Below are 24,803 nucleotides of genomic sequence, written 5' to 3'. Positions count from 1 at the left end.
AGAGCCCAGCCAGAGCAGGTTCCTGGCAGGAGCTGTGGCTGATGGAATACTCACATTGGAGAAGTACAGTCCTAAAGGGCTGCACACACAGAAGGGATCCACACTGGAGTGGTTGTTGAGGAACTGAAGCCCTTGGGAAGGCCTGCATCAGAAAATTTGATGGAGGACTATTTTCCATGGGAGGAAGCTCACCCTGGAGCAGGGAAAGAGTGTGAGGGAAAGGAGTGGCAGATAAAAATATATCGTGAACTCACCCTAATTATTCATTCCCCATTTTCCCTGTGCCATTTAAGAAGGAGAAAAGTCAGGAGTGAAATTAAGCCTGGAAAGAAGAATGGATGGAGGAAAGGTGTTTTTCAGTTTGTTTTATTTCCCATCATTCTGTTTTGTTATTAATTGGCATTAAATTAAATTAATTGCCCCAAATCAAGTCTGTTTTGCATATGATGGTGATAGAGGAGTGATCTCCTCATCATTACCCTGATGCATGAATTTTTCAATAATATTTTCTCTCCCTTTCCTGCGAGGAAGAGTGATAGAGCAGTTTGGTGGACAGCTGGCACCCAGCCAGGGGCAACTCACCGCTGCCAATAGACATATCATACACTTAAATATCTTTCATCCAGCAGCATATTCTTATGTGCATATTCTGCAGTGTGAACAGCCATGAATATCTGATTGCCTGCATCTGGACTACATTCTAGCCATCACTGATATGTTGAATAGCCCAGGGAGTTCCTTGTGGCTTTTGTACCACAGAAGACAAGTGGATTTATCTGAAGTCTTCAGAAGGGGAAGAGATACAGAATCTGACATAATAGGTTGCAACCAAGACCTGGTGAATATGGAATCACTTCACCAGAAGCCTAAGCTCCTCTCCTTTTCTTCTGCCCTAGATCAGGTAGTGTAGAAATGTGGGGAGCTGGAGACATCTCATCTTGTCCTACCTTGGCACTGTATTTAACAGCACCCTTCTCCCATAACCTCTTACACATAATGAGCTGTCACACGAAATCCATGCAGAGATGGCAATAGGGAACAAACGAGTTGCATAATGTTTTCTGCTTAGTAGGCCCTCAGTGCTGTCAGTGAGCCCCATAGTGCTATTTGACATAGTCACTAGCTGAAGAGCCCTTAATTAAATGAACATTAGAGAAAACTGGTATGGAAAAGACTCAAGTTTGAAAATCACTTGAAATCTGACACAATTTTCTCATTATTTTTCATATTGCCCATCCCTTGAGAGTACTATTCTTAGCATATTAATTAGCAAACCATTCAAGTGCAAAGTTGTTTGTGCAGTTGGCAGCTTAGCTATTCATAGTGTCATATTTGTCTAGCTTAGGTAGATTATCTCTGCCTGAGAAAAGCAAGGCTGCCTGCATGCTGAAATCATAACTTTGTGTTCTTCTCTCTGGCACGCTTGTAAAGAAATTTTCTGTCAGCCCTCTGTAGGCATGTGACCTGACCAGATGTTGATATTTATAACAATAAAGGAAAAGCCCAGATAGAAAGTTGCCCTATACCAGGCAATAAAAATAAAATTTAAAAAAATGTTTTCTTTCATAATTAATTACCATATTTGATTTTCTATTTTAGGACCTAAGAGATCTTCTCTGGGATATCTGTAACACCAGAAGGGAAGAGGCAGAGCTGGAACGTATTGGTATCATGAATGAAGGGTGGCTACCAGATCGCAGGGGGATTGCAATGAACCATTTCTTTACAATTATGCAGGTATGGACTGCTACAGTTAGCCTGAGAGAAATTTCATATGGTTGGCTCCAAATATGTGAAAGATTAAAAATTACTTAAGCAAATATTAATGTGTTTTCTGAATTTATAGACAAAGTTAAGAGACAAAAAAGAGATAATATTCCATACATTTAACTTTGGAATACAGGAAAGATTAAGAAAAATACTATTGTTGTTCAACCCCCAAAACTTTCAATCTCTCTTATATACTGCTACTTTTCGGATTTTTTGAGCTCAAATGAATCATCTTGAGTTTTGTGACATAAATGTTACAGCTCTTTATCCTTCTGTGATCATATTGACATTTCCTTTTAATTTATGAATTACATCATTCACAGCTTGCTGTTACAGTATTTCCCATGTCTCAATTTTATTTCACTGATGTGGTTTGAGAATTTATCTGCTGACCAACAAAAAGAATCCCTAAAGAATCAAGTTACATTTTGAGATAGAGATGTCATTTGCTGCTGTTTTTCAAATATGACTGAACTTTGAGATATGTAACTTCAAAGTTTTCAAGAGTCCATTCACTCCTGCAGTAAAGTAAGATTTCCTTGTTACTGCTGTTCTAGGTGTGTAAAATTAGTTTAGAACTGGATTGGAGTATTCCTGACTAGACTGGCCAGACAGGCTTTTTTGCAAACTGAAGTGACCATTCTGTGAAAGTTTTGGCAAATTTAAAGACAATGAGAACAGTGTTTTAAACACCTGCCTTGTGATGCTAATTTAGCTGAGAAAATCAGGCCTAAGCAGTTTAGGGTGGGGTTTCAGCCCTTTAATTCTCTCTGCTATTTTTATATATTTAATAAAAAAGGGATCCGCTCTCTCATCTCATGTGAGTGTTGTGGTAATTCAATAAAAGTTTGTGAAATTGTCAGTGCTATAGTAAGGAAATTGTTAACTTTGTTTTCAAAGAGTTTACATAATGCCCTAAATAAAGACTTTGGGCCACTGACAAAAGAGAGGTCAAAACAGCAAATAACTGCTGATGGTCTGAACCTCATTGGTCCTGTAACTAGAATATTTATAGTCCTGAATATTAAAAAAAATCCATCTTGAACTATATGCATAAAGGAGACAAAGTTATACTACAGAGCTTAAATATTCTATTATTCTCCTAGTTATATCTTTGCAATCCTAGTTCTAACAGAATTTCGTGGTCATGTATGATGGAGTTCAGCAGAGATTCACTACGAATCTTTGTGGACATGCACAATAACTGCTTAAAATTACTAACACATATTAACCCTATATAAGCTTTTGTTTTCATAAAGAAAAAAATTAATAGAAAACATTACTTCATGCTTTACTTAGTATATATTCCCCCAAATAAATGAATCATTAATCCTAAAACTACAGGACTAAATATATATATAATATAAAAATATAACTTTATGTAATAACTGTTCATTTTAGAAGCAGCCAAAAATAGGCTTCTTTGTCATTGAGCTCTCCATTTGTGGGGTGTTCTGTTAGAGGTTACATATATTCCCCAGGTGGCTCTGTAACTGTGTAAACACATAGATTTGTATAAATGCCGTTTATCAGATTTCATTCCTTTCTATGCACACAGTTGTACTAGAAGATATTTCCTCCTTAACTTATGGATAAGTGCTGGTTTACACCACAAAGGTTTTATCCTTTGTTTTGTGAATGTGGTTTTGTACATTTTCCCATGAATATTTAGTACTGTTTTGTCAGTTAGAAACTAACACCATACTGAATCAATAAATCAAAACATGACAGGTGTTAAATGTTTCTTGAATCTTACTTGATTTCTTCTGAGATGATTCACACAAAAAGATCACGACACTTAGGTGTTCAAAGTCTGTTGATTACTTAGGTACAGAAAAACTGTATGACTTTAAAAATTTTCTCCATCATATAACCCTTTTTATTTTATGCTTTTAAGACTTTATTTCTTCCGAACAAGAAGATCCATGTAATTTGTTAGCACTAGTGTACTTGCTACTGGGAAATATATATATATTCATCATAATATATTGTAATTAAACTGAAAGCGTTTAACATTTTTTACTGTAAATAGCTTTTCCTATTTTAACAATTAAGATTCTTATTGCTGCCTAGAAATGACAGTGTGAATATATTATAGATGTAAGTAGAAGTATGCATGCAGTATATTATAAATTTTAAAACAAATATGACTGTGTTTCTTGCTCTCCTCAAATTCTTAAGATTTAGAATTGCTTCTATTAACATGTGATAACAAAAATCTGTTCTGTGGTATGTTGAATTGCAGTCTCTTTGTCCTTTCTTCTTCAGGCTGAACTGGATCGTTTCCAAGATACAAAGAGACTTCTTCATGACTATTATAGGGCAATGGAAGGAAAAATCCCAACAGAAGACACTCAAGATTTTACTAGAATCCCATTGTTAGATATTATTAATGGAGACCAGAAGGAAGATCAAGTTGAACCAAGAAGGTAGAAATGCAGCATAAAATGGAACAAACAGAGCACATAAAATGAACAAATAGAATGCACTGATAGATTTTTGGAGTATATGGAATTAGATATATGTATATTTCAAAGGATGGAGAAATAAGAAATTTTTAACCAGGGATTATAGTCAAATGATGAATCTCAAATAACTTTAAAAGTTACATTTATCCCTCATTTTTTACTCATTTACCTGTATCATATTCACCAATGCATTGCTGAATCTCAAAACATTTTAAAAGCTGCCTCGGGAAGAAATCTACTATTATAGAAATGTTTCCTTCTTTCCTTTATATTGCTGATAGTTTACAGGACAATCCTCATGTGTGTAAAGCATTGTTGTGGAACATTAGTTGATTTAAAATGTGTGCCAATAAATAAGATTAAATGTTATCAATTTTATGTAAATGTAAATCAAATTAACTGTTATATAATAACAGATGTAAGTCAAAGCAACCTATAAAGATGTACCAAACTGAATGCCATATTAAAAGATGAGGGATTCCACCTGATACTTTCACAATATAGAAAATGCCAACAGTAATAACACCTGATTTTTAACTTAATTAGAGTGAATTAAGAAATTATCTAAATAATGTATCTGAATGTGGAATTCATCAGCAGATCACACAGTCATTTGATGTAATTTTATCCATCTGTTATCATGTTTTAGGTCTTAAACTGGACATTTTTCTGGCCATATACACAGCTCATCACTTTTGGTCATAAGGAAAATTCCTCCCTTTTTTTTTGCTATTGCAAATTTGAAAATAACATTTCCATTCTTTCAGCATATTCTCTAACGTAGATATTGAAACTTTTTATAAAGCAGTATCTAAATTATTCCTTATATTTTATTTTTGAGGATTCCTCTAGTTTCTTTGAAAACACCTACACCAAGTAATACAGAGTCAGAAAAGAGTGGAACTAAGAAGAAGAGTCTTAAGGATAATAGATCTGAAAATGAAGTGCCCACTTGCAGGGATGATAAAACTCTTGTCATTGATGCATGGCAAGCAGCAGTAACAGCAGTATCAGATATGGTATGGAATGTTTTATTTACTTAAAGATTTCTGGATTGTACAGTCAAAGCCCCCCCATTCAGTAGGCAGTCTAAACACATCATCTTTGCACTGTTTTTCTCAGTTTCATATGTCTTGCTCCACCACTGATATTTCCATTTAATATGTTTGTAGTTCTATGAGGAAAATGTTGGAGTGTGTGTTTTCAGCCCCTCCATATTTATAACGGAGCCTTTCATTCCATTACTGAGAAATATTTGAAATGTTGCCTCTATGTATCTTCTTCCATGGTAAACTCTTCTCTTATCCCTCAATAGAAGTGTGAGAAGATGGATTAAGTTTAATCCTGTGATGCAGTGTTTGCTCAAACCTTTCACATGTTCAGACCCTATGGTTACATTCTTTTTTCTATATAGCTTAAAGTAAATTAGGTAAGATTTTCAAATGGTTGGTTTCTAGGTTAGATTTTTATTTTCTCTTTGATAATTTAAAAGAAATTAATTTCTGCCCCTTTATCATGTAGCTCTAGGCTAGCTTTGTGTACTGTTGATTCTTGCTTTTCTAACGTTTTCCTCAAGCACAGACAGTGGCTGCAAGAATTAAACTCAGTATGGCTCTGTCTTGCGTTTTTGCTGCAGAATTTTATTTTTGATAAATAATCAAAATTTAGTCAAGTAGTTAAAATATCTCCTTTGTTTTTTTTAATGTGTCTACTTCTGATCAAGTAAGCATCAGTTCTGATCAGCAAGCATAGGTTATTTAAAACAGTAGTTGCACAGAGCTGATACTATGCACTGTACTATGTGTGACTGTGGTGTCAAGGTAACAGCTGAAATAGAGTTTAGAGAAATGGAGGAAGAAAATGAACGTCAGCTAAAACAGAAATCTTCAAAATCTTCAAAAGTGGCTGGGAGAGATACCAAAGCTGGCAAAAATGCATCTTCCAAATCACCTCCTAAAAAAAAAGGTATTTAAAATGCAGGCTTTGTTTTAGCAGTGCTTGAAATAACTGAAATGTGAATATGTGAATAATACAGAAATTAATAACCCAACATATTTAATTTAGATATAATTTCTCTTTTAAAATGTGACATCAGTATAAAAAGCTGATAGTGATAAATGAGGGGAAAGGCATTTGAATGGCAATTGCATTTGTTTAAACTTGTGTAGTTTTTATATGTAAAAGTAAATATTCTAAATGGGAAGTAAATATTATTTTTTCTTCATGTTCTGCATTGGAATGGAACAGTTAAAGCTAGTTTATCAAGTAAAATAAGTTATGCCTATTTGACTGCTGAAGTCCTAAAAAAGAGCAGATTCCTATTGAGGTAGGTTTTGCACATAGGCCTGGCAAGAATCTATCCCACCAGGTGAAAACACAAAATTTATTTCCAAGAGAGCAAAAGCAGGCAGTGTGCTGGAAGAAATTGTGGCATTCAAGGCTGTTTATACATTTTCTGACAACTATTTCTTTGTGCAGATAGTAGCTTATGTAATCTTCACCTTTTGGCTGCAATATATCATAATTTCATTAGGAAGCAATGCCTGTAGCCTAAACTTTTGTATCTTCTGTTAAGATATTCTACATAACAAGAGAGAAGTTCAGGCCCTGTGGGTGTAGGGTAGCCTGAAATTTGTATACTCCAAATTAGAAAGCCGTAACTGCAGAGTTATTGTGCATAACACAGTTTACTTTTTTCTTTGGCAGAAGTTTCTTTTGCACTGTGCTCAGTTCTCTCTCTCTCTGGTTATTTCTGCCCATACAGAGTGAGCAGAAGCTTAGCCTTGCAAATACTTAGCCAGTTGTGAGCCCCAGGGAGCCTTAGGCTTAGTTTAGCATCTCAGTTTAGCCAAGAGAGTAGCAGATTTTCTGACTTCTAGAGAAGTTTTGTGATAAATCTCAGCAGCTGTTGCATGCTGGTTTGAAGTTTATGAATTGCTTATTGGAACCAAAGTTTTGTTCAGACATGGTACAAGATTATCTGAAATCAGAAAACCAGAACTGCAGCCAGAAAGCTGTGCCTTCTTCCTAGTAGACGATGAGGTATGAACTGATGGATTTGTGACTGAAGTATTGACTTTGATTTAATTTCAAATACAGTGTTACTGTAGTGTTCCTGTAACATGAGAGCTCTCAAGGACTGAGCTGTGGGCTGGTAACAGAGTGATACGTCTTACCACATGTAGTTTTATCACTTCTTGAACTGACCATTTGTTTTGTGTTGACCTTATGTGTCATGCAGATATCATTATATTTTTTCTGTAACATCTCCATCTGCTCTTCTTCTAGGACAAAGCAATTAAAATATTTTAATTTTGTTGAGTAATAGTAAAAGTTGTGTGGCTACAGAATTTCATGCAATCTCTAAAAACATGATAAAATACCTTTACTGTATCTGTTCATAGATAAGTAAGTCAAAACAAGGTGGAAGTGCAGGTTTGCATGCATGAAATAACAGATCTCCTTTTTCTTTCTGGTTTGTTTTTTTTTTTTTTTTTATTTTAATAGCATAATTCTTTTCACTTCTTTGATGGTAACTACTACCATAACATATTTACTATAGTTTGTTAAATTTTAATTTATTCCAGAAGAAACAAGTATTATTCAAAAGACATTTATTTGTGTTCTGGTTGCAAAAAATAGGTAAATACTAGGATAAAACAGGACATTCTGACCATCTAGGATCAAATGAGAGGCACACTTATTCAGTCATGATTTTCCACTCAGAAATACATTTTAGGATGTTATTTAACAAACTTTAGTACAGTTGTATATGCTGGGGTATTTATATGCAGTGTTAACCTTAGCATGACTTGCAGACGTAAATTACATTTGGCAGCTGAGTATCCACCTTTGCATTCTCATAAATGGTCACATCAAGTAAGGTGGAAAATGTAATTTTTCACAATACACAATTTTTTCATGATACAAGCAAGCAAATCTAAAGACTGAGAGGTCTGTTTTCCTGCAGGAGCAAAAGCCACTCCAGCTCCTATAGACCCAGAAGAATTAAGGAAAGAAGAACTGGCAGTTAAAATAAAGCAAGAATATTTCAGTGCCTTGAAACTGGAGGGTATGTTACTATTTGGTTACTTATATTAGTTCAGACCCTATGGTTGATTGGATGATTGCTATTCCTAATTTAACTATGTGATTGTTATTCCTAATTTGACTAGTATGCTAGTCAATACTAACCAGAGACAGTAGGCAAAATGGATGGATAAGAAAGAAAAAGAATGAGAGTCAGTCATGTCTGGAGAAATAAGGAAATACTTTTAGTGTGGTAATCATCAGTCATTCTGTGGTAAATATACTAAAGGGAGTAATATGATTTTCATTCCTTTTGTCTTCTGTATAATTTAATCTTATTTAATTGTCATGACTAAGCAAATATTCATCCTGAGAGTAAAGATTTTGCATAAGTTGTTACTCATACTTCAATATTCAATTGACTTGGATTCAGTATTTGAAATGTTTTGTTCTGGGAAAGAATGTTTTGCCGTTTGCATATTTCATTGATTTTTTTTTCTCTGATTCCCTCCTCTTCAAGCAATATGGGATTCAAGCAGCAGGACATAGATTTTGTTTGTTCTTCCAAACTGCTTTATGAACAGACTCTTTGAAAACTTACATATTGTTCAGGCATTCTGTCTCTTTTTCTGTCTTACCCAATAACTTTCAAACAAAATGATTCATTTCAGCCAAAAGGAGATGTTTGAAGAAAGAAGTCCCAAATTGAAAATGGTTTGAGAATTTTTTTTTAAGATAGGTTTAGACTAGAAGAAAGACTGTTTTGTCATTAAAGGGAAGACAGAACCGAGCTTTTATTGTTTCTATTTGGTGACTGTTGGCAAGCTCATCATCACATGGTACCTCTTTGGTGGGCTACCTATTGCGTAGTATTTTATTATGAAAAATAGAGGGCAAACAGCAGTTATTGAACAAACCACAAACTCATAAGGTTTCTTTAGATCCAGTTGGACCAAATGCTTGTACATCTACATCTTTGATCATGGTTTAATACAAAAGCAGTTCAAGAATAAAATTGCCAAATGAGAAGAATAGTAATATGTTGAAGATCATGCATGAACATGAATTTTAGTAATTCATTAACATGTATTTTTTTTCTCTTGACATTACTAGATTTAGTAAAAAAACCTCAAGAACCTAAAGCTGGCTGAGCATGTGGAACTCTATTTCCTATTTGCACAGGCACATAGCTGGTATTTGAGAATTATAGTTTTGCTTGCAGCTTTGTTATCCAGTTACCTTTCAGGAACTTGTGGTTTTCATTTATGCAGATACCTAGAGTCTAGCAAAAGCACTAGTTGTGCTTTTGTGTTGTATAGTTGCTAAGTTTTTAACATTGATTTAATATTTAATTTCTCAGTTGCAACAATGTACCTTGCCTTTTATTCTGTTAGTGGTAAGAGAGCAGTTTTATCAGTCATCTATGCAGTACCTACCTCTGAAAATACAGGGAGACAAAAATTGTCATGCACTTACCTCTGTAACATACTGATAGCAGCTGCTCAAAGAACATGTACAGAAGCCACAATTACATCAGGCCTTAACAGTACTACAGAAAAGTGACTAGCCAGGCAGCAAGTATCCTCTAAGGTACTTTCAGCTAAAACAGTTAAATATGCTGAACTTTAGGTGCTTAGATGGAGAACATTCCTCACATTTTATAAATATTATTCATTATGATTTTTCCATTTAAACAGAGGCAGCCACAAAATCTCGGCTAGAACTTGTAAAAGAAAAAGCTTTAGCATTTCTTGAGGATCTAAAATTTAAAGCAGAAGAGGCTTATAAAGATATGGAAAAGTGGCTTGGATCCACCTTCTTGGAGGAAAGATCAAGGTAACATGCATAAATTTTAAACAGGATTTTTTTTGGGTCTTTTTTTTTAACCTAGGTTAAGGTAGTAAATACAGAAGTAATTTAGAAAAAATGTAGAAAATAATAATTTCATGTAGTGGTATCTTAGAAACCTGACTGCTACTAACTCATTTCTTGGCTGATTAAAAGGTTCTGCTTGTAGCTGTAAAGGTAATTATCATGGTATGCTATTTTTCTTGACTACAGGTTTAGCAGATTGCTGAGCAGACAATCAGTTATTCCATTCATTAGAAAGCTCTGTATCATTTCAGTAGCTTCTTTCCTGTTTTTTACACACACTGGAAAGCTCCATCTTTTGTTCTTATCACCATGTATTACATTTCTCAAAATTATTTCAAGGACCATTAAAAATAGATCTTCTTCACAGTTTTTTTCTGTCCTAGTAAATAAAATGTAATTGGGATCACTGTAGCACTTTAGACTATCTGACATAGAATGACCAATGTCTGTATTATTAAATGGCTTTTCCTCTCTAAAGGAAAGGAGTGACTTTGCCTTTTACAAAGTATTTCTGGCCTCTACTAACTTTTGAATATAGCTGGGGCAGTGCTGCTTGATCCATGTCAGGGCATGACCAAGAAGGGAGGCATAAATGGAAGATGTGAAGGCTTTAACAGGCAATAGCTCAGAGGCAAAGCTGCTTCCTTCCAGCCAGTTTTATTTGCTCTCCTGATGTGCTAACAAAGACACGGTATTTAAGGAATATCATATCCTTTGACCTGACACTCCAAGCCAATCTGCAAAGACATCAGCTGATGTCTGTCCCTGTATAAATTGTACTCATTGCACTCGAAGGAGGAGATTGTGCCTCTCCAGTATGCCAGCCTAGGAAGTGCTTTCGTATTTTTCCACCAGGTCTCTTCTGTGTCTTAGATCTGACTTTGTATAAATTTCTGGCTGCAGTCAAAGGATTTCTTGCAGCCACAGGAAGAGTAGACTTCATAATGATTTTGGTAGTTACAGAATCCACACAGAGGGTTTGAAATTCTTACTTTAGGAAAACTTTAAAAGCATAAGCATATTAAAATTCAAAGCTATGTTGTTAGCACTGTGTATTATACTCATGAGTGTCTTCATTTATGTTTTCAGTGTTGAAAGACTGGTAGAGGTTGCACGACATCATATTGAGAGTGCTAGCAAAATCTTATATGAAATGACTTTAGAAGGAACAGATTTCTTCATAAATGGTGATGTAAAAATGGTTCCTGACCCTATTCCTGACCCTGATCCTCCACCAGAATTTCAACGCATAGAAACCTCTGAAAGCAGTACTCTAACTATTTCACAACTTACTACACTTCATACACAGTTTCTGCAGCTGGCACCTAAAGGTAAGAAATTTTTTCCATTTAACTCCCAAAGGACTGTTGATTATCTACTTAAAATCTAGAGTAATTGGGAGCTTAGTCAGTTGTCTGTATTGCTAAACATAACATTAGTTATCTATATTGTTAAAGATTGTACTACAGTTAAAGATCCTGCTGCATAAAAAAGCAAAGCCAGAGTGAGGGGATATTGAAAATGTGAAATAACAGACCAGTTGAAAGCTTTTAATGGCTTTCCTAGGGGTTTTTATTGTCAAGACTACATGTTTAGTATTCCTCTAACAGGTGTCTCAGTAATAGGATTTCAGTACAGTGTATATCATGCTTGCTTTACTTAAATATGCAAGTTGTTTTTTTTTTACTAATTGAGAGCTCAGTGAACTCAGGCTATATTATTTTAAAACACAATTTTTAAATTATCAGTATTTTCATGGAACTATTATATAGAGTCTATTATAAATATTAACCATTATGTTCTTCAAATCAATGTGTGCCTGTTGTCTGGGTGGTTTGCAAGCATTAGCTCAGATATGTAATTTTTTTTTAACATGCATTTTTAAACATGCATTTTTTGTATGTCTACCCCCTAATTATGGGAACTTAAGTCTTAGGAAGCCTAAAAAACTTGCAAAATTTTTGGGACTGTATAAATGTTACAAAGTTACTTAGGTAAGGCAGTTTTAAACTGAGATGGGAAGTAGTTACATGTGTATTTGCAGAGTGTTTTATTATCAGTGTTCCATATTAAAATTATAATGTTAGTATTATTGCCACTAAGACTGTGAAATACAATGTGTAAACAAGTGCTTACAATTCAAGATGTAACTCTTCCAGTGTAATAGGGCCACAAAGGCACAATGAAGTCGAGTTTAATTCTTTATTGGGAAATTCTTTTCATGTATATTTATAGAGCAATTCCAATTTCCTTTTGCATATAAAACCACTTTAGGGAGAAAGATCTTTACAGTTTTCCTGTAGAGAGAGGCATATCATCTTATCTCTAGTGTAGGAATGTGTGCGTAAGCATTTCAAAATCTCCTATAGAGACCTCTTCTGCAGATAGTAATGCATATATAATACAACATAAAACTAAAAATCTGTATGTTTGTAATCATTTACAGTGCTATAGAAGTGAAACACAGATACCAGTTTAATTGGCATTTTCACTTAAAAGGGTTTTTTTGGTTTTAGATCATTCATGATTAAGATACTTAAAACAAAAAAAATTGTCTATTGCAAACTTTAATATTCTTGACATATTTAGGACAGAACAACTATTTTCGTTGTAAATTTATAATAATTAGCAAAAAACCAATTGAAGTCTTTATGATTCTACAGTATTTCCCTTTTGATTGTATTATATTCCCTAAAATCACCCAACATTACTTGCGTGACTACCTGAAAAAGGGAATTTTTTGCCTTAGCAGTCATGAGGCTGTCAAAGAATGCTGTTGCTTGTTCTCTGAGACAAGGGGAAAGAATTATTGTTCAAAATAAGGTCCCATACCTGATGTAATTGTCTTCTTTTGGTGACTATTACCTTTTTTGTATAGCTGAATTAGGATGGAAGGCACAAGCTATGCAAGTCATCTTTAAAATACTTCCTCCCGTCTCTTACGCATTTTAAGACTGCATAAATCACATCCTAGGTTTCCTAAGGTGATCACTTCACTTCATTATAGACGCCTTTCTTTCCTAAAACATCAGGAAAATTTTTCATAGCCTTCTGTCTCCCCTTTTTCAATAGAATGTTCAAGAGAAAATACACATCTCAGTAGTTAGTCCCTCACTGAACGAAAGGGGGAAAAACACTGAAGCACCCCGCACAGCAGCAGTGAAATTGTTGAACAGCATCTCTAAAGGAGATACCAAAAAGTAACAAACAAGCCCCTGCCTTGGAGAACCTCCAAACAGATCTAGATTTGCTGCCAAACATCATATTTTTTCTTATTCTTACCTACCCCAGCATATCTCTCAGCATTCGTAGTGGAAATTCACATTAAAAAGCACACAGAGCACAGGCTATTTGACAAGTCTAAATAGAATAAACCTACCAATCTCCTTGTACTAGAATAGAAGTAGTAGTGAACAATAAATTTCCTGAAGTTGTTCTGAAAATTGGAATTTTTAGGCTTTTCTAAAGCATCATGGAGATTACATGAAGCATATTTTTACTTAGAAATGCAAACAAAGAGCAACAAAGGAGGGGGGATTATATTACAAGAAATTACCATGTAAACAGGTGTGTTCACAAGATATTTGGTACCTGTCAAAAGGAAATATTTTCAAAATATATTTAACAAATTGCCAAAATTAAAACTAAAAGTGGGAGTGCCAGTATACTTAAAAAATGTTTGATATTCATGGAAGAATTCTTATAAAACAGTTTTGTGTTTCCTAGGAATCTAAAATTTTAAAGAACTACCGATTCTTCACAGACAACTTTGTGCTGTCCTGCACACTTGGCTCTCCATGGAAGCAAATTATTCTCCATTCTAAGCACCAACGGACGTAAAAACAGCCTGTGCTGGACCTTCCTACCTACTGACAGCCTTTCATTTGAGAAAAAAGTTTATTTCTTGCTTTATTATTATCCCAAGTGCTGTTGTCCAAAGTCAATACGAATCTGCACTAATTAGTTTCACTAACTCTTTGATGAAGTTTTTAACAGTTCTCTAATATATTACCTTCAGAGTGCTTTTTCATAGGAACAGCTGTGACGACTCTTAAATGGAGCTAATAACATTCAATTTTTCTATTTTCTCTCTTACAGTCTTTTTGAATGCATGCTTTTCTTATCAAAAAAAATTAAAATATTCATTAGATCTCATCCCCTTTGATTCCCTTGAGCACTATGATCTTCTATAACCGCATCTCTTGTCATTTTATTAGCACACATATGGAATGTCTCAGTTTTCTTCTAAAGCTGTTTCAGAGAATGCAATTTGGGTATGGTTTGCAATACAAACAGATCAAAATAGATTCTATGCCAGATTTGTTCTCTATCTTATGACTGAATCACACAAGAGCATTTTAATTTTTTTTTCTTTTTCTCAGGCATGATCATTATGAACCTTCAGTATAATTATGGAAGTAATTCTATAATTAGATACAACAGACACCAGTCTGGTTTAAAAAAATTCTATATCCAATAACCAAAAATGTTTAAAATGCTTTTTTATAAAACTATCAAATAGTCTGCTAAGATGTAAGCATAAGAGACAACCAATGGCCATATTGCATTGCTGTGTGTTTTCAAATTGTGAACTTGTGAATTGAGTTTTACTGTATTGGTAGATTGGGAGCAGACAGTTATAATAAAGTGTGCATGTAGCTCAGCTGAAATGTTACCTTTTCGATGTAATTTTTTTTTGAGTCAGGATTATAGGATGACCTTGGATAATGTCTACAGATTATGCTTTCTTTCCCCAAGCACTATTGTTGTAGAAACAATTGAAGAATAGTAATTGCCTGACTTTGATGCAAATAGAGACTGAAGTCCATACGAGAGCATAGGAATAGTTTCATCATCTCTAACTTGCATCTTTTGAAGACTGTTTACCTTCAATGTGTTTTTTTGAGACTTGAAAATATGAAAGTTTAAGTTTGTGGACAGAGAAAGTATCTCTTTTTAGGTGAAAACTTAGTAATTCTACCACTAGTTTAATTTATATCTCCTGTTATGTCTCTTACTAAGTCATGTATGGTATTTAATTTCAGAAATTTGTGGAACATAGTTAACATGTTTGTATATGTTTCTGTGCATTTGAATATATACTATATATATATATATATATATATATAATTTGAAGATTTCAGTCAGCACGGCAGAGGATCTCACCCCTCACTACATCTCTGCAGCAACTAAAATACCTTAATTCTCAGTGCTTCTAAGTTTAAAATCCCAATTCTTGCCAGTTAGCAAAGATTGGACATATAGCAGCACCAGTAATAATTAGTGAGTATGCAAATTGTGCAAATATTTACAAGTGAAATTGACTGTAGGGAGTGATGAGTCTGTCAACTTGGATGAAAAGTATCATGTTTTTGAGACTCCTATCTTTTTCACATAAGGGTAGAAGTATCCCATATTACTACCTTTTAGAGTCTTTAAGTTAAAAGAATATAATTCAGCCTTCAGGGTTTATTTCACTCATTCACTCTACAGAGTCTGGTGTATAATTTGCAAGGGATTATTATCCAAATCTTTAGTCAGGAACTGCTATGGAAACATTTTTCTCATTGAAAATAGCAGGGAATATTAATCTGTTCAAATGTTTTGATAAAATTTGATGATGAGGGAATAAATGGTAACATAATTTTCATCTCAAGTATAAGTTTAAAATCTCTTAATATTTTGTTACCTGTGTAAATGTATAATCTGAATGTTTAATGGAGACTTACTACTTCATCACTTTATGGAAATATTTTTATACAGTGCCTATAGAAAATACTCTGCTGACTGGGGTATCATTAAGAAATAGTTTCTTTTCTATATCTGCCTTAATAACCGAGGGATAGTGATTGCTCTTTAAATGTCACAGGTTCCATTTAAAATGTCACAGTCCTGGTTCACAGGGTCTAGTGTAAACTTAAGCTGTTGCCATTTATCATGCTCCTTTTTAAATGTTTTGGGGTTTTTTTCTGTTTTCAGTTTCACTAGTGGTCATAATATCTTCACTAAATAATTTTTTTGCCTTTTTTTGAAGTTCTGCACTGGTTATTGAAACATATGAAAGCTTGCCAGTCACTGTGTGTATCAGGGAATGATACTGCCTTTTAAGAATATTTTAATGAAAAATAATTCTACCTAATGTAGCTTTTCCAACATTGGTTTTCTTCTTGATTTTGTTTGATAACAAACTTAATGTGAAGAAGTTGCTTCCTAAATTGCTTCATATGTAGTACAGGCTGGCTTCCTTTGGTATCCTCCTTTCTATGGCATCCCTGCAACAGATCCCACCTTTTTCTATATTCCCAGTTTCTCCATGTCAATTTAAAAAAAATGTTGGAAACACTGAAGGCCAATCTTACAGGGAATATTATCCCTGATAGTGGATCACAGGGCTACTCTGATCCCTATTTCCCTAATCACCAGCACATTTCCACAGGTTTCCTTGTGCCTAAAAAAAAGCAGGAGGCACTCTAGAGGTGTTAAAATGTTTTTGTCCCTTATACCCTTTTTACTTCTCAAGTTGCAGGTCCATTTTTCCAACCCTCCACCTCTTTTTCACCTTACCTTGTGATTTTGTGTCTGCCTAAGTTTTTTAATCTTTACTGTGTGTTAGGAATATTTCTCTTCTTCTTTGCAGTTCTGTTTATGGTACCTGGGCACATGTCAGAAAAACTTCCTGGGACAGTTCATTTTGCTGTCCATGTGGACCACAGCTGCTACCTCAGATTTTAGGTTCTTTACAAGAATCATTCACATTGGAAATGTATTTAAACTGCATGTTTCTTACTTCTCATATTAATATTATGGTCTTTCAGGATGCTTAGAGTAGAATGGAAAAACCTGTCACTTTTTTCAACAATGGGAACAATCCATTCCCACAAATCATATAGTATATATATATATATATATAAAAATTTCCTCCTTCTTTTAAAGTAGAAAAGAGTGGCATACAAAAACTCTTTTTCTCAAGACCTTTTAAAGCACTAGAAATAGCATTTCTCTCTGTGATTAGTTTTAGGTACTCATTAATTTTGGTTCTTGACGTACACAGCGCAGTAAGGAGAGAGAGTCAGATTTTAAGTCATCTGTAGGGTGTTACTTTTGTTATTTCCCAGTGAACAAATAGATTTCCCACTTTATTGCTTCCATCCTGCATGCATTTTCTCTTGCTTATTTATTGCTTTCTTTTCGAAGACCTATAATTATGGCAATGGTACACTAAAAGAATCACTAAATTGCTGGCCAAAAGTAGGAGATAAATGGGATCTAGAAATATAATTTTTAAAATGTCAGCCTATGGGATTTGCTCCTACAAAACACAAGATTGACTATCTTCAGAACAACTGGGGAAAAGTTCAGAACAATCTCAGAGCATTAAGAACGCATATACAGTTCTAAAAGCAGTAATAATATCATTTGCAGGCATACACATTTTAAGAAGATCATGTCAGCTACTACATTAAGCATCTTAGGCATTCTGTGTCAGATTTTTGATTATGTATTTACAGACTTGTTCCAAGTTAACATTTCTGCTAATGCCAGGTATGAATGGACATTATAATAAGTTTATAATAAGTGACTTCAGCAGTATTTTCTGGAGATGTTTTGCCTAAAGGACCATTCTGAATTCCTCTTCATAACTTTGCTCTTCCCTGTTTCAAAAATAGCATTGATGCTGCGGCACTTCATGGGTTGCATACTCTGACAAACTTCTAATAGTCAAAATCAAAACTGACAATTTCTTACAAGAATCCTTGGTAGCGTTCAATTGATTTAAGAGTAGGTCTGCCTTCCTTGTTCTCTTTCATGGCTGTTCATTTCAAGTCACACTCTAGTTCCAAATTAACAAGATAAAAATGGACTAAAAAATAAAAGATACAGCTGATATTTTATCAAATAAAAATTATTTTATATTTAGTTGTTTCTTTTTAAATTATAGCCATAAAAGCACTGAAGCAATTTAAAAGCAAGACTAATTCTTCTAGCAACAGAGAAGTTGGTGACAGAGGGAAAGAGAAGAAAGATTTGGAACGTCAGAAAACAAAGAGGAATCATCAGTTTCCAAAAATATGGCTAACAAAATACTCCTGGTTAAAATATGATGAAGAAAGAGGAATAATGTTTTGTGTACCATGTCGTAAACATAATGTGGATTTGGGGGAAAATATCCATAATTTTTGTTCTGGCACTGATGACTTCAAACTTGAATTTATAAACACACACCAGAGTAGTGAAGCTCATGCTTGGGCTACCTGCATGGAAGCTGCCAGTTCTGCTTCACCAGATACAGCTTCTGCTGAGCAGATGTTGAAGAGCATGAACTCTATAACATTGGGTAGAGTAGAAAATATTTTTAGAAGATATCATGCTATTGCTAAATCTGGCTCTCCCTATACAGACCCTGATGGAATGGACAAACCACATAAACTTTAACATGACCTTTCTCAGGCATGTCCTTCTGAAGACTTCCCTAGAGAGGCAGAACAGATCCATCTTCCCATTCCTGATTATTAATTGCATGAATTAGTCGTCCCATAACAAGTACTCTTACAGACAGGATGTGATTAGTACGCTTCACAGCTTGAACTACTTTTTATTTCCCTCTAAGAATATTTTTAAGGGTTGCCATAAGATTACTGTATCTTGATTTTTTTAGTCTAGGAGCTGAGAATGAGTATGGTTTAGAGAATATTTACTTTCATAATTCTATATATTCTAAATGCGCCTTTCTACTTTGTAATTTCAAAAGGTAAAGCATACCAACAAAATATATCTCTGCCATCAAGGAAATAGCAATGATTTATATCAAAAAATAGCTAAAATGAAATCATTAAAGACCCTTCTTGGTTCCTCCAACAGCAAATGAAGATTTACTACAGGTAATATGGGAGAAATTAATATGAGGCCGCTCACCTTTGAATCAATCATGTGCTAAATTAAGATAACTCTACTTTCAATTTAAAATGTATGTAGTAATACCAATACCCCACACCCTACTGTACTCTCAGCTCTGCTCTGTACTGTATGCTATGCTGTGCTATATCACACAAATGCACACATATATGTATGTGCAGTCTCTTTGGTGTTTTGCATAGATGTTCATGCTTCTTCTGGGTATAAATAATGTGTCAGAAATGGAGTAGGTTTTGAAGGAATGCCTCATTAAAGCATATTGGTCCGCTCCAGTAGAGTTAATCTGTGTCAGAAATAGAAATCAGTACTGTGCATTGTATAAAATATCTGAACTTGTGATTTTGCAGTCAAAAAAAAATGTTTAGATGTACTATGCCTAATAAGCAACAGGGTATATATTTCATGGATTACCTTATTAAATATGTGGCTTGTTATATATTGGAATTGTGGATTCAAGAATTTTCTTTTAAATCACATAATACCAAGATGCTTCTTTTCACTCAAAGTTTTCAAATGGAGATTTCTAACTATGTTGAGATGAGAAAAAATTTGAAAATGTGTCCTAAGGATGTCCAACAGGTGAAAACAAAAAAAAAGAAAGAAAGAAAAACCAAAAAATGGTGGTTCTGTATCTGTAACATTAAACTCACCTCCACGATGCAGGGCAGGGGCATGTTTTCTCATACTCTTCATCCATGAAACTAGTGGAATTCCTTCAACCTCACATCTCAGGAGTTATATTCTAAGCCTGTGATTATTTGTGCTGCTTTCTTTTGGGCAGTCTTTAGTTTACATCTATCCTTCTTGATCTAGAATTTCTGAAGTTGTATTATAGCAGAGGCCTTAACATCTGGAAAAAAAAAAGGATTATTTCCAATTACTTCCCATGTACTTTCTCATATTATTGTAGTCTGCTATAATCCTTAGAGACTTTTCTGTAGAAATTTTACTTTAGCAGTAAGATTCCCTTTGGGACATTCATTCAGTTCATTATGTCAGCCCAGTGGGGCACTTGACATTTATCTTTATTAGATAGTGTCCTTTTATTCTGGAGTTTATCTCAAATTTTTGAAGTTCACTTTGAATTCTAATCTTGTTCTCCAATGTGCTAGCAGTCTGCTGCTGAATTGTTTTATGTACATTGCAATAAATGCGTCAATTTGTGCAGTCCATTTCCAGAAAGTACTTTGATCTGTTTCTGGTGAAACTTACCTACTGACCCTGATCATCTCTCCAGGTTTTCAAAATCTACATGAATACTGATTCTTTTTACAAGATGCCTGCTGCTCGTTCTAATTAAAAATGTTTAATTTTCTATTCAGTCTCCTACATTATTCAACTGAAACTTATTAGGTTTGGTTTCTTTTATTTTGTACTTATAAAAGGATTTTGTAAAGAGCATACCTGTTTTGAAATGAGTCTTTCTAAGTGGAAAAAGCCAGTTCTGGGAATTGTCTTCCTTTTTCCTTCCTAGGGGACATTATTTTCTTTCACTGCTTGCAGTGTACCATATGCAGACACCAGTATTCTTTTCTGGGTACCATCTGTGTTGCTGCCCACTCTCAGCATCTCTCCATGATTATGGAGCACTGATAGCCCTTGAGATTAAATGATGAATCACCTATTGTCTGGTATTGTAATCAGATACTCAAAACCAGTTCTGTTCTCTGTAATATATACCCAAATCCACTAAGTCTAAACAAAGATCCTAAAAACACAGTGATGAACATATTTCATCCCTCATGTTTATGTGGGATTTCCTTCTGAGACTCCCTCCTTTCTCCTACATATATCAGTAGGAGGAATTAAGTTGGTCCATTTGGAACTACTATAACTTTGGAATTATCCCTTATCAGATGTTTCAGGAGGAGGTAGTAAAGTAAAAGAAATAGCCCTACAACACATCAGGAATTCTATAGTTAATATAAACAATTACATAGTTTATGTAAATTGTGATTTAGATTGCAATCCTTTAATCCCATCTCAGACATTAGTTTTGATGCAAGTTCTTGAAGTTCTATGTCCCTCAGATACTTTCAGTGTATGTTTCTGAAGTCATGTAGCTTCAAAAAAGTGATATTAGGATATTAGTATCCTTTTAGAATTCTGTGAAGAAAATCAAAATTAAATTTCTTTTCAGGAAGTCAGAAAATCATAAGACATACAGGAACTACATCTTTTATTTTCATGTAGGGAGATCATGGTGGGAATTGAACAGTTTAAAACATAAGATAGTGTGACAGAAAGCCAGTGATCAAATGGAAAGGGAAATGTTTAGCAAAAATTATTCACTGGGCTCTTTATGATAAAGCACTGGTAGTGCAAAGAAAATGTAAAAATTTTCCCTGATGTGTTTTGTTGTTCACTGGCTTCCTCATGCACCATAGCCTGTTTTCCCTGTGAATCACTAAAATGTTACCTGGTTTATCGAATCTTGGAGGAAGTGTCCCAGTAATGATGGTCCAGTGATGCAGGCTTCATTGTGCTATATGAAAATAATCTGATTCCTGAGGATTGAATTTTTCATGAAAAAAACAAATTTCTGTTTACCCTAAATTGATTATATTAGCAATCCAAGGTGCTTCAGGAAACAGCACATGATATGCTGTTCTTCTAAAAACATCTTTATAGATGTTCTTTCTCAATGCAGACAACTCAAAAGCTTTCAAGACATCAGAACACTGTTACCAGTCTGACTATTTTTTCCCCAGCTTTTGCTTTCATGCTGAAATTTGGGGGAGGATAAGAAGGCTTCAAGTCCAGGTGTTTCTCCCTTCCTTCTTTCTGTCCCAACAGACCCAAATCTATTTTTGTCTTCTTCTCTCCAAGTTTATATACATGTAGGATTTCTCTGCTGTATTAAGATGTGCTGAGGGCATTAATCCTAGTTTTCCTGATTGGAGATAAACAGGTCTACAGAGATGCAGACTATTCATTCAAATTGGCAACTTGATTTTGAATAATGACACAATGAAATTAATACTCAAGCAGGTTATTTATATTCCTATCACATGTCTTTTTCATAAAATTTAATTATGCTTCACTGTTTCACTTCAAACAAAGTGTCTTAGCCATAGAATGTGCACAGCTTTGCCTTTTCAAATGGACAAGAAGTTTGACTGGAAAAAGGAAAAAAATAATTAAGTCTTCCCAGCATTTCACTGATTGTGTTTGCTTTTAAAGGTAATCTGAAAAGTCCTGTTTTGATGCCATGGAATTGATCACAACCTGACCAAATAGCTTTGTCTCTCAAAATTTAAATAGCTTCAAACTTATTTTAAAATTTTTTGTTGTTACTGCAGAGGTTTTGCAGTGAACTCTCAGTGACCCAGCAAAGTCAGTTTCTGAAATAAGAGATTCATTTCTGTTTTTAATTTTTTTTTTACATAATTTTGTGCTTTGATTCCATGAAGCACAAAATTTGAATTTTCTGTTTGCTCATAAGCAAATCTATTCCTGCTTTAAAAAATCTACTCCTGCTGCACTTAACTGATTTTTTTCTTAGGATTGCTTTAAAAATAAAATTAACAGAGCTATTTCTAACTCCCACATGTGAATTCGGAGAAGCTTTTCAAACAGTTGAATTTTGTTTCAGAATTCAACAGACAACAGTGCATGTTTTCTACCCTATCCTCTAGTTTACGTTTGCTTTAAAGAGGGAAGATGGATTTATGATTGATTAAAATAAAGCAAAGTGGAAGAAAATGTTGGTAGGTATTCAGTACACATAACTCTGAGAGACTGGTGTCTGTGAATGCTCATTAACTGTCAGTGCAGACCATGTGAGGATAGATTAGTGATCTTAGTGATTAGAATGCAGATCAGGACATGTACCAGAAGAATTGCAGTGCAGTGAAATATTATAAGTTTTGCTATTAGATGGGTCACATATGATTAATTTTAAATAAGGAGATTTTATGTTTGGTTTGGAAAATATTAGCATTATCAATAGTGCATAATAGGAAAGTAAGTAACTTTCTCATATTGCCATTAAATTTTTTAACAGAAGAGGTCTATTTAAAGTCTAAACATATTTCTATATTGATTTTTATTAGGTTTTGTACTAAAGAAAGTATTTATTGAAACTGTTAGTGGCTTGGTTAATTTGAATCTTGGAATAAATTGCTACCCTGATGCATGGAAGAACTTAACATTTGCAGATGTAAGTGAACCCCTATATTCTCTTCGACTGGGGTATTGGTTTGTGTAGAAGATGCAGCATTGTCCTTAGTATGAAGCATTATCCTTAAAATGAAGATAATAATATTATAGGATATTATCAGTTTTTCTTTAAAATTCTTCTGTTTCACTAGGGAAGGATTGTGGAAGTCACAGTGCCAGACATTTTGTCAGCACTTTATTTGTTTACAATTTGCAAGTTATATCAGTTCTTAAGACACCATCCAAGGTTTTCTGATTAGGAAACATGAAAACTTTCAAATGCTCCATACTGAATTAATTTCTCTTTCAGATTCAATCAGATGTAGGTAAACCTACAGATTGAAAATATTTACTTGTGTTAGCATATTTTAGTAACTATTTCTCACAGCAAACCATGATTCACATTAGGATTTTAATTGGATTTCACATGATTTCATCACTTATTAATATATTCTTTACACAGATGAAGTTCATGAGTAAAACATTTTAATGTTAAAGTGGTATAGTTCCAGTAATTTAAGTGAAAACTAAGCACATCTGTCATCTTAAATGTATAAAACCTAAATCTCAGCACAGGAAATTAATTATCCAAAGAAAGCTATCAGTCAAATATTCTCTATTAATAGACCAAATGGGCATGTATCCCATGTTCTGTATTCTTTGAGAACTTTTAGTGTTAATAAATCTTACCTTTATTTAAATAATAGAATTTTCTTTCCTTAAAAGGACCAGTTTTAAATGAAACTTTAAAATTTATTGTGGAAGCATGAGCTTACTTAAAAAAGGAAATTCTCAAGCCCAAATAAATGCCTATTTGGGCACTCAGAGTGTTTATTTAGAGCAATATCCACTGCACATGGCAGTCAGCACACAGTGGCCTGTGGCCTATTTTGTTTTGTTAAAACTCACTGCAGAACCTTGTTCATCCTGTCCAGGAGGTACCTAAGGATACGTAGGATATCGAAAGACTGTTTATGTACACATTGGACAATATTTGCTGTTTTGGTTTTGTAGTTAGAAAAACTGGCATGTGAATTCACGGTGAACTCACATCTCACCGACTGGCGCAGATTCCTGCTGGCAGCAGCGCAGCCTTGGCCAGTGCCGTCTGTGACACAGCTCCTCCAAACACTGCATGGCTTCAAGTCTCTTGATGTCACTGGATCAGGCTTCGTTACACAGGAACACTATTTACAGGTTATCAGCCTTTTAATTTTTCAATCAAAATTTATTTTGTTAAACTCCCTGAATTGAATGATATGTTGTTTGGCTTACTCGCCTTGAGAAACTCAGTCTGAATTTTAAATGCTTTTGGTCTGAGGGAGCTTTGTAGTGAAAAGTGTTTTCAGGAACTTGATGGCCTAATATGTATCTTGTCCATAGTTCCACAAATCAGGCTAATTAAACATACTTTAAACTTGATTTTCCTACTTTTACCATAAATTAATCTCAAGTGAAAATCCTTTCTGTTTTAAAGAAACCATTCTTTGTGCACTTTGATGACTATTAACTTACTTGACACAGAATAAGATAATTTGCTCCAAGCAAAAGTAAGGATTTCAGTTTCATCTCATCAGCTGCATTTTA

The 24,803-nt window shown here is 34.2% G+C and overlaps 1 protein-coding gene across 1 annotated transcript in view; it reads left to right on the top strand.

Moving 5' to 3' along the window:
* SPEF2 (sperm flagellar 2) overlaps positions 1 to 24,803 on the top strand; it is a 74,394-nt gene that overhangs the window by 38,125 nt on the left and 11,466 nt on the right. The window contains exons 21-29 of the mRNA XM_058043513.1: positions 1,600 to 1,737; positions 4,039 to 4,199; positions 5,080 to 5,257; positions 6,059 to 6,203; positions 8,209 to 8,310; positions 9,965 to 10,103; positions 11,232 to 11,473; positions 23,111 to 23,217; positions 24,231 to 24,413. Of these exons, the coding sequence (XP_057899496.1) occupies positions 1,600 to 1,737; positions 4,039 to 4,199; positions 5,080 to 5,257; positions 6,059 to 6,203; positions 8,209 to 8,310; positions 9,965 to 10,103; positions 11,232 to 11,473; positions 23,111 to 23,217; positions 24,231 to 24,413 (1,395 nt within the window). The remainder of the gene's footprint in view (positions 1 to 1,599; positions 1,738 to 4,038; positions 4,200 to 5,079; positions 5,258 to 6,058; positions 6,204 to 8,208; positions 8,311 to 9,964; positions 10,104 to 11,231; positions 11,474 to 23,110; positions 23,218 to 24,230; positions 24,414 to 24,803) is intronic.

This window comes from Melospiza georgiana, chromosome Z (genome assembly GCF_028018845.1).
Source record: "Melospiza georgiana isolate bMelGeo1 chromosome Z, bMelGeo1.pri, whole genome shotgun sequence".
Lineage (NCBI taxonomy): Eukaryota > Metazoa > Chordata > Aves > Passeriformes > Passerellidae > Melospiza > Melospiza georgiana.
This window is presented reverse-complemented; position numbering and strand designations above follow the sequence as displayed.